The 15996-nt window shown below is 37.9% G+C and overlaps 1 protein-coding gene across 1 annotated transcript in view; it reads left to right on the forward strand.

Annotated features, from left to right (window-relative positions):
- Positions 1 to 7615: 7615 nt before the first annotated feature.
- The window catches only part of LOC148864857 (Glycosyl hydrolase family 47 protein), a 71380-nt gene continuing 62999 nt past the window's right edge, over positions 7616 to 15996 (forward strand). The window contains exons 1-3 of the mRNA XM_088978308.1: positions 7616 to 8200; positions 9289 to 9408; positions 9499 to 9591. Coding sequence (XP_088834434.1) covers positions 8066 to 8200; positions 9289 to 9408; positions 9499 to 9591 — 348 coding nt within the window. The 5' untranslated portion in view covers positions 7616 to 8065. The remainder of the gene's footprint in view (positions 8201 to 9288; positions 9409 to 9498; positions 9592 to 15996) is intronic.

Raw genomic sequence — 15996 nt, forward strand, 5'->3', positions numbered from 1 at the left:
TTATTTTTCCCGCAATTTGTAGTTTTTCTTTGTTTTTTAGTAAATTTTTTTGTTTTCATAATTTCCATGTTTTTCTATAATTTTTATTATATTATTGTGCAAATTTAGTTTTTTGTAATTTTTTTTGTTTTTCATATATTTTTTATATTTTTATTTTTCTATATATTTCTTTTGTTTTTTTGTTCATTTTCTATGTTTTTCCTATATTCTTTTTGCAAATTTATTTATTTTTGTAATTTATGTTTTTATTGAATTTTCTATTTTTATATACTCTCTATTTTTTATAATTTATGTTTTATTTTTCTAGAGTTTACATATGTCTCATTTAGTGAATGAAAATTTAATGGGTTGGGCGGACTGACTTGATCATTCCTTGACCATTAGTAAAAACATATGCTTTTTTTCTTAAAAAAAAAAGAGATCCTTTGGATGGATTTTAAAAGTGGGTATCATAAACAATAAACTCTAACTACTACATTTTTTAAGGTATTGTTTATTAGAATTTGCTAGAAGGTTTCTACCCATCAAATTTTAGGTATAAAATATGTTTGGAGGTGGTATGAGAAGTGATAAGAAAGATTCATACGCTAAGTTTGGAAAGAGTACAAATGCAAATATTTACGGTACAAATACATAGAAAATAATACAAAATTAATTAAAACTCAATTCAAACGGAACCAAAAAAGGGACCATTTTTGGTCCTCCATTCACAACTTGCCACATTTTAATTGCCGTTATGAGGTCAAAAGAGAAACATAAAAAAGAAAAGCAATAAACTACTCACTGGAAGAAACTTTCATATGTTTTTGAAAGAAAATAAAATAAAAACAAAATTTGATTTAAAAATCTTAAAAACAGGACATAGCACTCTCTCTCTCTCTCTCTATACCATGGTAATAGAACCGGTGGTGAAAAGGAAGATAACCAACAACTAAGAAGAAGCAAATAACGCAGTTGGATGGTTTTGGGAGAAAAAGCATGATTAAGTTCTGATTTGTTGTTTAGTTACCAAAAAAACGAAAAGTTTTGATTCATTGTCTATTCTCTGCTTTTTTTATAGGTTGTTAAAAAAATCAAACCATTATATTAAATTGATGGTATCCCAGATGATGAATCCTAACTAGTGGAGTAAAGTGTAAAGACATACCCCATTTTGTCACCTAACCCCAAAAGGTCTATGTTATAATCTATTAAGAACATTGTGAACATCGAAAGAACTAGTTGTTTACTTCATGGTTGAATAGATGGAGTCGCCACCCATACATACTTACATTTGCATTTTGTAAATCATTTCGAAATTAATAGTCTCCATACCATTCAGCCAAGACAAGGCTAACCTATGTAAGTTGTGAAAGAAAAAGGGAAAGGGGTTAGGGACCCCTCTCTCGAGTTAGTGAAAAAGCCAATTTCCATCTCTATTTTTTTTTTTTTTCTGAGCAATGAAAATGTACAGACCTACATTCCTGATGACTTGAAGATTGACGTTGACTATGAAATTCTCCCTCTCCTCCTCTAGGCCACACCACTTTTGGATGCAAGAGCTTGAGCAAAAGGGTGAGAGGGTATGTCCCCACCCCTTTTCTATCAGAAGCCCCACCCCACCTTCGGACTCAGTTGACTGGCCAAGGAATCGAGATAAGTAAAGAGTCGCCACCTTCTAGATGCCGAAGAATATATGGTTCTCACACTTGCAAAAGCAATATAGAAAACAAAATGACATAAAAGAAAAACAGGGAAAAGATACTAATAGCTAAAATAGGCTAACTAACTACTTATCTAGCAAAGACAATGGAAATCTTTAATTGTAACGTGGGAATCTGAGGTAAGTGTGTTACCTTTGTGTAGCCTTCGAACAATGAACCGATGCTACTATTGGATCCTAGAGAGCTTAGGAGTTAGACAATTTGAATGATTTGGTGGTGTTGATCACTTGAATTGACACTATAGGAATTTTATCTCGGTGATGACAAAGAGATAAGTTGATGACACAAACAATGGCACTGGAATCCGAATGGTAATAGGATATGAATGGGAAAAACCTTCCCCCCTTCTATCCTTTTGATCTCTCATTCTCTTTTATTTGCTATTGAACCATCCCTTTCGTTTAAGCTCGATAGTCCCCTTTCAAAATCGAGAGAGCCCTCCCTGCTCATCCTATTCGAGAGCCTCTCTTTTACCGAAAATTGGTATCTCTCAAAACATCTATACTCCCTCTCAAGCTCTCCCTTCTCCTACTCTGAGAGACTCTGCTTTTTTGGGAATGGTGCCTCATATTTATAATGAGAAGGAAGAGGTTTTTGTAAGCTTTCAAAATGAAAGGGGGGGGGGGGCGGTTTTGGCAAGTCAGGATTTTGAGGGGTATTTGGATAATTTGGTGAATGAAGAGTATTTTAATAATTTTGGCTTTGAAGGGTTTTTTTGTTGATTTGTAAAGAGGTGATAGTAGTATGTGCTTGGATTTAATGCTTTTGGTATGGGTCATCGAACTAGGGGATCAGGTAAGGTCAATGGTGGATTTTGAGGATTTTGGGTTAAAACTTGGACTTTTTGGGTTTTTAGTGTTTTGGAGAGACTGGAATGGTTAGATTGGACGTTCAGGAATGAGTTGGGGTTTAGATGGAGGGCCGAGCAAAAATCGAGTGTTGACAAACTTTCATCATTAACATGTTGATATTGAAAATAGGAACAAACTGATCAAAAGACACTTTTGTTTGAGTGGGATAAAAGGATAAATAGAGAAGTGAGTTTGAAAGTGAAGATCATAATTGATCGTTGGAGGGAGAGGAATGGTGGTGAGGGTTTCGAGAAAGATGACGAAAGATATTACGATTTAATTTTGATAAATTAAAGAAAGGAGAATATGACAAGGGCAATAATCAATACCTTGAGCATTTCATCCTTTAATATTCTATTTTATTAGATAGGGTGGCATGATCTGAATGGAAATCTGAAAAAAGGCCCTTTTTTGGTGCATCCACATCGAATTTTTACCCATACAAAATACACAAGGTTTTGCACCTTAAATATTTATATTTGGACTCTTTCCAAACTAAGCCATATGGTTTTATTGGACTGAATATTGATAAGCACTTTGTTTTAGTTGTAGGTAGAGGCAGATCTAAGGGGACCTAGGGGAGCCTTGGTCCCCTTATGCCCCAAAATCCATGTTTATTCTCCCTCTCGCCCCCAACGGATGGTTCCACCCTTGTTTGCAGCCTTGTAGGTGTCTTTTTGGACTTTTTGCATAAGAGTATTGAAACAAAACTATGACCTATCTTCAAAGTGATACTTTTCTGCTGAGAATATGAAGGAAAATTGGTTGAAATGCATTTTGACTCTCATAATTCTATTTTAGCTTTGAAGGATCAACGATTGCTATCATATAGGCCTACCAGTGGATGATAAATTAAATAAAGAAGATATTGGATTTCCTAAAAGCAAAGACTTTGTGAATACTATGAGAGCACCACATCCAGCCACACATTGTGAATATCTGTCCATGAATCTAGCATACAAGGGAGATATTTCCTATGTGGGGTTGGATGTTGTGCTCTCAGTGTTTGTAGTAGGCCACCCTTTGAGGTGACTTGGGTTTGATAAAGAATGTGCCATTTTTTTGATAAAGTCCTATTTTCTATATTTGTAGAACATTAAATAGGTACCATTCATGTGTCCCCAAGGCTGTGTTTGATTTGAAGGAAAAAGTAGGAAAAATAAAGAAAAGGTAGGGAAATCAATACAAGGTTTGTAAAGGTTTCCCTACCTTTCCTTTCCTTTCCTTTCCATACTTTTTCCTTTAAACCAAACATAGCTCAAAGGATTAAAAACTTTCTCCCCTAGAGTTGTGGTGGGTTAATTCTCTTGGTCTATATTTAAATTTCTTTGAATCACATTAATATAAATTGACAATGATCCTATAAAGACATGATACAACAAAGTTTATAATCAATCAATTGACATCATACAAGTGGTAAACAACAACATGAATTTTCTCAATCACGGGTTATTTTCATAAAAAAATAAATATAGGATTAGCTAAATGCTGAATGCTGAATGCAATAATTATTTAGTAGGCTGTAGGACTAACGATAATGCTCCACGGTCCACACTAGTTTTTTAATCCATGGTACCCACAACCATTCAACTTGTGACTATGGACCCCATGCATTTTGTCATTGGCGTGGGATGTTATCATTGGGTTCTTTATAATTATTGTGTTCAATTAATCTGAATTCTCAAAATTCACCCTGGGGTAGATTGGTCAAAGTCTTTTCAGTATCATGTTTTTAGGTTTCTTTTTTCGGTAGAAAACTCCCTGAGGTTTCAAACAATAATAAAACATCCCCTAATGTTTTGCTTCAACAAAACCTCCCATGTAGTTTAAAAAAAAATTCAAATTACATTTCTTCTGTCATTGGAAACTTCGAATTTACAAAATTACCCTAACTACTTGTTAGTACATCTTTCTACGTAATTAATGTTAGATTTGCCCTTCCAAACTTCACTCTACTTGACAATTTACATATTAAAAGTATTTCATTCTTTTCAATTTGACCCAAATAACTTTTTTAGTTAAAAGTTAAAAATTGTTTTGGGGGTATTTTAGTAAACATATAAATGAATTAATAAGCATAAGGGTAAATGGGCATTTTCAAAGAATTAATGCATTAAGTTAAGGGTAAATTGCTGAAACCTCCATTATACTATCTGACAATTGCGGTTTAGTACCCTGCTTTATGCATGCTAATAGCAGTGTCATCCCCTAAACTTTTTGACATTGTTGCATCTACACCCCTCCATTATTTTGACCTGGAGAAAGTGGGCAAAATTACCAAAATATCCAACTTTGAACTTTTGAATGGTTAATTGGCTTCTAAATTTGCTTTTCCATATTACATTGATCATAAAATTCATAAAATTTGTGCTTTTTTCTATAATTTCTTTATAGTTTTTTGAATTATATATATGTATATATAATATTGTTTTTTATGAAATTTGTATATTTTCTATATTTCTACATTTTTATTAAAACTTTATCGTTTTATGTATGTTTATGCAATTCTGATTTTTGGTTGAATTTTATTTTTGAAGAAAATCATATCATTTTTTTTATGTTTTTTTAACTTTGGCTTTTTTAAAATTTTATCAATTTTTGTGACTTACATTTTTCTTTGAGTTTTGAGAAAAATATTGAGAGTAGTGAATATACAAATCAAAGCAGGTGGGTTGAGGTTGGTGAGAGTTAGGGTGGGTTCTAACCCACTCTTCAAGCAAGATATAGATGATTCTTCCCCGGGCAGTTTGGTTAGCGTAAAGCCACATATTTTCATGTAAGGGCAATCTTAATCTTAACATTTAAAAATGTTGAGATGATGCCATCGTCAATTTTGGTTAACATTCTAAAGTTGAGTTAATGAAGGGGTGTAGATGCAATAATGTCATAAAGTTTATAGAAGGATGATGCAATTAACAAACTAGGGTACTGAACCGCCACACTGAGAAAGTACAGGGGAGGTTTTAGCAATTTAGCCATGTGTAAAAAGTCAACAAAAACATCACTCCGTCACTAAGTCCGATGGAAATTTTAAAGTTACTAAATTACCCTTGACTAATTGTCATGGTGTTTTTGAAGCTTCTTGCATTGGATCCTTGAGTTACAGAGTGAATATGGTCTAACACAAATATTAACTGACACCGAAACAAAAAGACAGGGGTATGAATAGAAGGCGAGAGAGATGGATGGGCGAGATTTGGAGTTCGAACGAACACAAAGCGATCAATGCAAATCGTCCATCCTTTTTTATAAGCAATGGCTCTCCCACCTTCTTTTCCTTCTTATCCGATTTCACAAACTGGGTTACATCAAAACCCACCAACGGACGAGCTTTAAGAACGAATCCTTTTCTTCCCAAATTACTGGAGAAAAATTCAAAGAGATGCCAAGGGAAGCTAAAGAGGACGAATGGAAGATAAACGCAACATCCGATTGCGCAATGAGACCATATCACTCATCATCTGTACTGCCCTCCATGATATGAGCAACGGCAAGATCACTCATCGCTCCGGTTCCTCTCCCGAACAGATTTCCTATTCTTTGCAGAGTAGGCGAATAATCCAAAACTAATTTAGATTTTTTACGATAAACTTCCCTCTTCCAAATTGAAGAAAACACGAAGAAGAGGAGGAAGGCGGCTTGCTCTTGTTCTTATAATTTTGGTAGCCTTTGGAATTTTCAACGAGCCATCTTCTAGGGAGTATAGTCTTGGGTGGAGATAGAAAATTAATGGCATTAGTTTTGGATAAGTGGGTTCGAAAATGCAGAGTGAAGACAAGAGTAAAGAGGACTATATGAGCATAAATGGACATTGCTGATTGCGCTTTGCTGATGAGGAGGTTATTGCTACCATATTTGTAGGAACCAAAAGATTTCATGGATGAAGAAGGTGAGGACGAAGAAGAATAGGAGGAGGATGATGAAGATGTGAGCATTTTTTTCTTCCTGTTGATGTATTTGTTGTGGTCATTGCCATTCTCGTCGTCTGGGAAGAACACCAAGAGAAGACCCAAACCCTGACTTTCGTTGCTGCTCTTGGCCTCAATAAAGATGTCCATCTCTGCCATTAACCTCTTCATCAGCAAAACAACAATGTACATAGATGCCAAGGACAATTTAGTGAATCCTTTATGGGTTCAACATCATTACAACAACAATAATAATTTGGTAACAGCATTGTTGGCATTGGCATTAGAGAAAGAGTGATGCGGCTCAAGAGAGATCCTGATTGCCATGGCATTGTAGGGCTGGTGGGAATGGTGTTGGAACAGTGGAAGCACATTTTTGGGTGAAGGCGTGCCTAATTATAAGGGATGGGATCTAATAAACACTTGATAAATATTTTCACAATTGTCAAATCAAAAGTGGGTATTAATCTTTTTCAATGGACAAGTGTAAAAAATTTTTGTAAGTGATCATTTAAGGAACTTACAACGTGTTACCTACCTGATCCGAACTGCAGTTGTAATTGCAAAGAAGGTGAGTAATGCTGAGGCATGCCCAATTGTAATCCTGAGAATGACGGATCATCCAGAATTAGTTGCACTATGTAAAACATCTGAATCCCAATTCTCTGAGACGTGTTATCGCACTTATTGCTTTAAAGACATTTACTTGGGCACATTCAGTGGCACCAAATTCAGCTACGAAACCACTACAAACAAGGTGTGTAGTGTACAATGGGTTAGTTACATGGTTCAAAGGCACTTCCTTCTGCTATTGTGCGATAGTGACGAAAATATCTTTGCTTGTTTGGGCTTTGCTTTATTTCTACTATTGAAGAGTAAAAATGGTAATTTTGTTGAAGGGTTTTTACGGATACACACATAGGGAGGTGGATTCCTTTCTAGTATATATGGGGACCGGCAAAATTTGGGAAAATTGGATGCATCAATTTAACATTTTCGGTGTAGGTTAGCTATGGAAAGGAGGTATTTATCTAATTTTTTAGAAGTTCAGGAGAGTTATTATTAAATTAAAATTAAAGGAGAGGTTTTTATGATTGTCAGAAACATTAGGGGAAGTTTTTGTATATTACCCTGATGTTTTTCATTTGGAGTTAGAACGTAAGGGAGGTCGGTGCAAAATTTTCAAAAATATATAAAAGGTTTTGTTAAAATAAAACCTCGGCTTTATCATTGTCAGAAAATTCAGGGAGGTTTTTTACATTTATCCAATATTTTTTCCCATAGTATATCTACTAAAAAATACGAAATAATATGGCCTCTCAAATCATTCCTAACCGCCTATCCGGTATCCAAACAAAATCACGACTGGCGACGTTCAATCCGATCACTGATCTTGCCATCTGGCAATTCCCTACAAAGATCTCTCCGGCTGCAGCTTCCTGGAGAGAGTAGCGAACCAATTTTATCCGGCTTCTGACTCACAGGCGCACTGATTTTTCGCAGCCGCAGACGGTGAAGCTTGGAACTCGGGAGGACCCCAAGCCAAGAGCTCTACCGGGAAAATCAAATCGGATGTTTGACACAACCAATACGGGGCGAAGGAATGGAGAAAGCGGTGAAAATGCTGAAGCCATCATCAATTCTATGCGTATTCGTTCTCATATTCTCTGCCATTTCTGTCGACAGAGCTGTGGCAGAAGGTGTTACTCCCGATGAAGCTAAACAGCTTAGAGACGAGGTGCCTTTTCTTGTCTATGTTGCCAGAATAGCTCATTTTCTTTTCCGATATTTTGGTAGTTTTAAGAGGGTCAACTGTTATGAATTTCTAATTGTAAGGAAAATAGGAACTTGTTTGATTGAAATTCATGATTGATCTGTTTTTGGCCCGGAACGTATCGGAAGGTAGTTCTTTTATTACAGTCGATTATCTTCGAATTTCTTCCTTTTGCTAAGAGTATAATTCATTGGGTCGAGGTTGCGAACTTTCACTAACATAACCAGTCGACTCTCATTTACAATTTTTTTTAGTTGATTTTAGATATCGTGGGGTTCTCTAGTTCCTTTTAAACTGACCTAATGCTTAAATTCACCGTCATATGAGATGATTGAAAGGCCCGGCATACATCATGATATTGGTTCAGGTTTTCGTGCCAAAACGAAAAAAGTCTAGCTTTACCATATCTATTATAATGTTTCAACTCAACAAAGCCATATTCCAGATCCCAACCACTTGGGTTGGGCTACATAATTCCTGTTACCACATTCCATTTTACTGTATTTATGTGCTGCAAAACGTAGTTCCTGGACACACTGACAGAGATCCATTAGTAGAGAAATCGCCCTCATAGGCGTTTTCTACTAATGAATTCTTTTTGGTGTTTGTTCTAAGGTTTCGATAAAATTCTATCTAATTATGTGCTTAAGTTGATACACATCTATTGGAGAAAATTTATTTTATTCTTTTTTGTTCCAAAGCATATGCACCCTGGTCCCAGGGTATTTGGTTTTGTTCTTTCCTGTTCAACTGAAGATGTTAGCTGAAAATACCGTGGATTAGAGTGCTTTAAGGAGTTTATCAACTAATATTTCAAACACAAAGAAACCGTAACTACTCTCATAGTCATGTTTTTTAGATGAATGATAACACATATTTTCATATTGACTAATATTGTAGTTTATGTCTCTTAAACAGTATTGTCTGTGTGTTCAATACACTATTAATTGTTTATGAAATGGTAGTTGATTATTATTTAATATATCTTGTAAATTTACACTTCACAACTTTCTGAGAAATTTAGTTGGTGATATATCTGTTATTTCCTATAGGTGCGTGAAATGTTCTACCATGCCTTTGATGGTTACATGGAGCATGCTTTTCCACTTGATGAGTTGAGACCTCTGACATGTACAGGAGAAGACACACTTGGTGGTTATGCCTTAACACTTGTAATAAGATAATCCCATCTTTTTTTTGTTTGAACTTTTTTCCCAGTTTAATTTTGTTTAAATATGCTTTGATCATTCATGATAAAACAGATTGACTCCTTGGACACATTAGCCTTATTTGGCGATCGTGAGAGATTTGCTGCCTCTGTTGAATGGATTGGTAAAAACCTTCATTTTGATATTGTAAGTGCCTCATATGCTGCATTGGCTTTACTGTCTTGAACAAGTAACATTTTCTAATTCTGTGATCCTGAAACTTTGAAATATATCAACATATAAATTATCAGAAATCTTAAATTGTAAAGATGCATCATGTCCCCAGTGTGGACCAGACTATATTGACACTTTGCCGTGAAAATTATCTTTCTATCTTTTGTTGTTACTGTTGAAACAATCATGCTTAGTTAAATATACGTGTTTATATGCTTAAATGTACATATGGACATATGAAAAATGTTTTCCAAGGGAAACTCACTAGATGATGTCATATAATTCTGCTACATGGGAGGATTCTTGTGGCCAATCCAAGCTGTCCATTGAATAAGGGACCTGTTGATAAGTCATATGTTCACTCTATTCCGTATCGGTCATGTACCCACCTTTGTGGAGGAGCTTTCTTGGAGTTATACTGTTATACAATCCATATGGAGTTTCATTTTTTTTTTTCAATTTAAAAGATGTTCCAAAAGAAGGCTGAGGGGCTTATTTTGATAAGTGTTAAAATTGTTTTAATTATTAACAGGATATGTGCATAGCTTACAGACCCTTAGGGAGGGTAAAAAATTCTATCATTCCCAAACTCAGACTTCCTCTTTACAATTGCTCCCTGGTAGCACCTTGTTAGGCTAATGCATTAGCCGACCTTTGTACGTGTTGTATTTTTACATGTGTGTTCCTTGTCAGCCATTTAAACTTTCCAGACTTCATTTTTGCAGGACCACAACACTCTCTCACTATTCTTCAGTCAACTGCTCATCACTTTTGAGTTCCTTTCAATGATTATCTTGTTAGAATTCAAGTCTTTTGCCAGCTGCCTCCCCTGAAGAACAGCTATGAGTTCTGCTCTTGTAGAGTCCCCAACTCCAATTGGTCCCGAGAATAAAGCCCTTGCTTTTCCTTCTTCATCCCTAAATACACCTTCCATTCTGGAAGGACCCGAGTTTACGAGGCTGCTTCCATTAAAATTGAGCCTAATAAAATCTTTTTTAAGTGGTGTCCATTGTCTATGCTTCCTGCTTCCATTAAAATTGAGCCTAATAAAATCTTTTTTAAGTGGTGTCCATTGTCTATGCTTCACATTCCTCTTAGAAGAGGTTGCAGCCACTTCCCCCACTTAAAATATCATCAAGGGAGAAAGGTGAGAATGCATCCAGTGATATTATCCAATGTGCCACCCTTATTGTATGCATTCAATTAATGCCCTACCTTCCTACTTTCTTGGTCTTTAAAGATTATTCAATTGCTTTCATCTCAAATTGTCCAAACAACTGCTGCTCTAGTGCACCTCTACATAATTCTTCTTCTTTTCTGTGGCCCTATAAATGTTGATAAGGAGAACAAGATGGCTACTTCCAAAGGAAAATCCAACTACACTCAAATAAGGAGAATAACCATTCCCAAAGTAACAAATGGACAAAAGATTAGTAAATGATAGCAGGTCTAATTAGTAGTTTTGCAAAGAATGCACCAATTGGGGGATAAGCACTAGTTTGCCAATCTCTTTTGAAGAGAGTTGAAAGTATTGATATTCTCATAGATCTGTCAATGGGTTGGGTCTACCCAACAGAACCAAACTGAACTGATTATAATGATTTGCCAAATGCTGACACTGAATCGCGATGTCATCTACTTCCACCAGGATCCTAGCCACATCAATTTTCTTCCAACATCTATTTCTATCATCACACCTCACGTACTTACAGCAAAAATTACCAATAACTTTAAAAGTAAAGAGACACCACACATGTGGAGGAATACCGAGGACCCCAATCCACATTGCTCTCCTCCTTCGCCCCGCTTGAATCAAACCTGCTGCTGGGAACCACCACTCCCTGCTCTTCTTTTCTTCTAAACTCAGGACCCACTCTGCATCTTCTCTAGAATGGAACATTAATAACAACATGCCTCCATTCAGCTTTCAAACACCCCAAACTCTCTCTTTCTCCCATTCAAACCCCGCCCAAGATTCCACCTTTTCTTCTTCCAACTCAAACCCAACAAACCTTTCTACTAGACTTGCATTAAGGAAATTTAATCTCTCCCAAACCTTCCGTCTGAGTTGCCACATCCTGCATCACTCCTTTTCCTTCCACTTTTTCTTCTCTCCTTTCTGCGACCCGGCTGCCCCTCCTCCATTTCTTTCATCGGTATCATTTGAATGGTTCATATCTACAACTTCTGCTGCATAGAAGCATCAGACAGATCCCCAACTTCTGCTGCATAGAAGCATCAGACAGATTCCCAACTTCTGCTGCATAGAAGCGTCATATGCCCTTCACTAGGTTGACTCCATACAGGCAATGAACCTCATCTGTGAAAGATATCTCCATCTTTGATCAGAAATCCCTCGTCCATTGACTGGAAAATTCCTCCTTTCTAACTTCACTAGCCTCTTATGTCCTGCCTCCTCTTTTCCAACTATTTCCTTTTCTTTAAGCTCTGCAAAGAAAGCACCTATTAGAGCCCAGTTTCCATTAGCTTCTTCCCTATCTTTCCCCTGCTTCTCCTTCCTCAACCCATAAACCTCTATCCACCCCTTCTGGCAATGGCAGAGCACTTGGACAGTCTACAGAAGCACCTACTACAGGCTCAACACCCAACTAAGTAACCAAAACTGAATTTACACAGGTACCTGGCTTTTGAGGCAAAGAACAGGAGCCCACAACATTTTCCTGGCCATGACTGGACTAGAAGGGTCAACCTGGTTACACAAAGGAGTTTGTTGATCAGTGTACTTGGGACAGGAAACAACTCTTTCTGTGGATTTAGCCTTTCCAAGCTCACCCCTTCCTGGACAGTCTGAACAAATCCTCTGAGAAGAGAAAGGCTCCACTGTACTGACACCCTGACTTCAATACATGTAATGGCTCCTCTGAGAAAGGGACAGTGACCTGCTCAACTTTGGCTTCAGGTTCCGTCACCTTCATTGTTTGAGGTGCCTTGATTGTCCTATCCAAACTCGTTTCAGCTTCTTCACCAAAAGCAACTTCAAAATCTTCCTTAAAAAGAACATCCGTGTGGAAACTATTGACTTCTTCTATAACCAAAGTCTTGTCTTCATTGACACTGCCTACGCTTGGCAATTCATGGGAATCTGAATCAAAACTTTCGTCGCTTGAGCTGGTTAAACTTTGGGTTACACCTTTCTAGAGAACCACATTGTTTTCCTAACTCAGGATCCATTGCAAGGTTGAGTGAGCCACTGTGTTTGCCTTACCTAATCCTGACCAATGAGCCCTGGCCGAGGACAATTGTGGACCCGAAGAATCATCTACCATTGGCCCTTTGTCTTGATTCACATGAGACTTTAAACAGTCATGTGCCTCTCCCTTTTTGGGCCTAAAGCTCGGCCCAATTTTTTCAATCAGGCCTGTATTCTCAGGCTTCAAACAACTAGGCTCAGTACCCACATTAATACCTGACTTCTTCACGTGACTAGTTAAAGAGTCACACAGGGGGATTTGGACTGTTATTCCTACCTGGCTCAACTCTCTTTGGTCTGCTTCACCCCTACAACTCTCGACCAATCTTTGAGCCTACATTCAGTTCCCCTTCTTTTTGTGTGTGCTTAACCTCTTTAATGCCATTAGTCAGTGCCTGAGCATACGCCCAATCACCTGTCACTGCTTTTCCTTTTTGATTTCTCTGTGCACAGCTTCTGTTCTTCCAATTTGGTGTAATTTCCCATTCCTTCTGCCCCAACGAGCCAACGCCTGCCATGTAAGCTATCTCTCTCTACCTGGTCATCTTCCTCCCTTCTACCTTCCTTCCAGAATGAAGCTTCCATGGAGGTTGTCAACCGCACAATAAGACAAACCATCTGTAAAAACCTCCACCTTTCTGGGTATTTCTTCTGGTTTGACACCATTTAGCTTTAAAACTACTGAGTGAAGATCAGTAGGCAAAAGTGCCAACAAACTGAGCACTGCATAATGACACAGGGGATTCAAAACTTCTTTCCACAGATGAAAAGGCAACCCAATGATTCTAACGATAATATTATCTTCTACTCCAGCTTCTTCTGCGTTAGACAGAGGACACCACCTTGAGACTGTTACAATACCAGAACCTATTTTGAAGCTTACCGCTGCAATTATTTTTGATAAGATATGTATTTTATTGAAATTAAAGAGAAGCAAAAGAAAGGTACAAAGATGGACACTACAACCACAGAGGCGCGAGCTGCAGCCTCAGAGTAAAACGCTAATTACATCTGTGCCCAGAATAACTGATTCTTGTGTACCCCTTGCTTAGCTAAATAATCACCAACTCCATTGATGATCTTCTTTCCCAATGAAACCTCACTTCAATGCTTGTGGTTAGCCATTTAATTCTTCACAAAGCCCCCCTAAATTACCAAGGTGCTTTCTCTGGTTCCCTTGGCCACCCGATTACCAGTTTAGAGTCACCTTCAACTAGTAATCTGCCAAAGCTCAACTCTCTAGCAAGCTCCACTCCTTGTAAGGCTGCAAGGAGTTCCGCATTCACAGCATTCCCTACTCCAATTGGACCTGAGAATAAAGCTAAAATGTGATCATCTGCATTTCTGAATACCCCCCAATCCCAGAGGGACCGGATTGCCTAAGCTGCATCCATCAAAGTTCAACTTGATAAATCCTTCTTTAGGGGGCCCCCACTCTATCACAGGCTTCTCCTTGACAGTTGAACCTTTTGCAATCAGTCCCCAATTCCGCCATAGGTCATCAAAGGAGTAAAATAATGTGAAAAATAGTCAGATTGTCAGAGGCTTTAATCCAATTTATAACCCTGTTGAGTAGACACTCCCAAACCGCAACCTTATCTCTCTCCTTGTCATTGAATGTTCTAGCATTTCTTTCCTCCCAAACTGCTCACACTAGAGCCGCCCTAACTCATCGCCACATAGTCTTACCTCTCCTGTTAGGCTATCTGAAAGATGTAGGATCAAAGAGGCTATTAATATGCGAAGGCTCAGTTCATCTGCAACCAAAAGTACCAAAAATCTTTTCCCAGAGACCTACAGCAAAGGGGCAGGATATTAGTATACACCAGTTTGGGGAAATACTAAGACCAGGTCTTCTCTTTTGCAAGTTGTCCAAGGTGTTTAACTTTCCAAGAGACACTTCCCTACAAAAATCCCTCACTTTAGGGGGAATTGGTCTAGACCAGATTTCCTTACAAAAAGACAACTGGGGGTTAGACACAGAACACAAGGAATAGAAGAAGGATGCACAAGAGAAGGAACCCAAAGAGTTGGGGTCCAAACACACGCATCAGGTTTAGAGGGGTCCAGGCAAATAGGTTCAAGAGTCTTGAGAAGCATGGCCACACAATCAATCTTTGAATCCCTCAGGTCTCTCCTAAAACCCAAGTTCCAATTAAAACCCAAAGAATGAGAAAGGGACACAAAGCTTTGAACGGGTTCATTTTTAAAGAGAGAAATAGAAAAAAAAGAAGGAAATTGATCCTTTAGGGCGGAGTTACCAATCCAGATGCCTTCCCAGAAAAGAACCTTATCACCAGAACAGACGTCATACCTCATGAGGCTCAAAAAGTGGGGGAGAACCTCAATTATAGCCTTCCATGGAGAGTTCAAGGTGGCCTGCCAAGATACACCAGTATCCTAACCATTATCTGCACGACCATGAATACTTCCTACAACCTTATGCCAGAACCTTCCCTCTCAAGCTTACCGCTGCTATTTCTATCTCATTTTCCGTTAAATCAACACAGAAGGGGTAGTAATAATGGAACTTTTTAACTTTAACTCCTTCAACAAAGCTTCTGTGACTATCTTCCAGTCTTGTGGATGCTCCCTGGTTTGAACTACCCACTTCTTGCCAGTCCTCCATTCCTCCGTTGGCTATCACCCTGCAACTCTGGGATCTCCTTTCCAAAAACTGCTTGAACATCTTTAGTTACCTCCTCCTCCTCCATAGCCTCCATTTCTCCAGATTTGTCAATGAACTAGTTCTTGGTTGGAAAACTGGGCTTCTTGCTGTTCATTCTGCTTCAAGAAATCTTGTAGCACTGTTAAATCTCCCCCCATCCTTTGATTTTGCTGCCTTCAGGTAAACATATCACCTGTTTTTTTCCCTCTTCCAAAGAATTCATAGAGTTATAAATAGCCCCTTAACATTTGGTTTTCTCTCTGCCTTAAACTCTCTTCCTGCCTCAATGTTTGTACTCTTGTAAGCAACCTCTCTTCTCAGATTTAGAGCTTCTTCCAAGAAACTTTGAAACCATTCTATTACTTCTATCCCTACTAACAGCACCATCACCATGTTCATCTCCCTTGCCTTCATGGTAATCCTACCTTGGGTTCTGAAACTCTTGAACAGAAAAGTTTTAGCTTCAACCTTCACTACTCTCCTCCATCTCCCAGTCTTT

The sequence above is a fragment of the Nelumbo lutea genome, chromosome 3 (genome assembly GCF_056320005.1).
Source record: "Nelumbo lutea isolate HS-2025 chromosome 3, American lotus-T2T, whole genome shotgun sequence".
NCBI lineage: Eukaryota > Viridiplantae > Streptophyta > Magnoliopsida > Proteales > Nelumbonaceae > Nelumbo > Nelumbo lutea.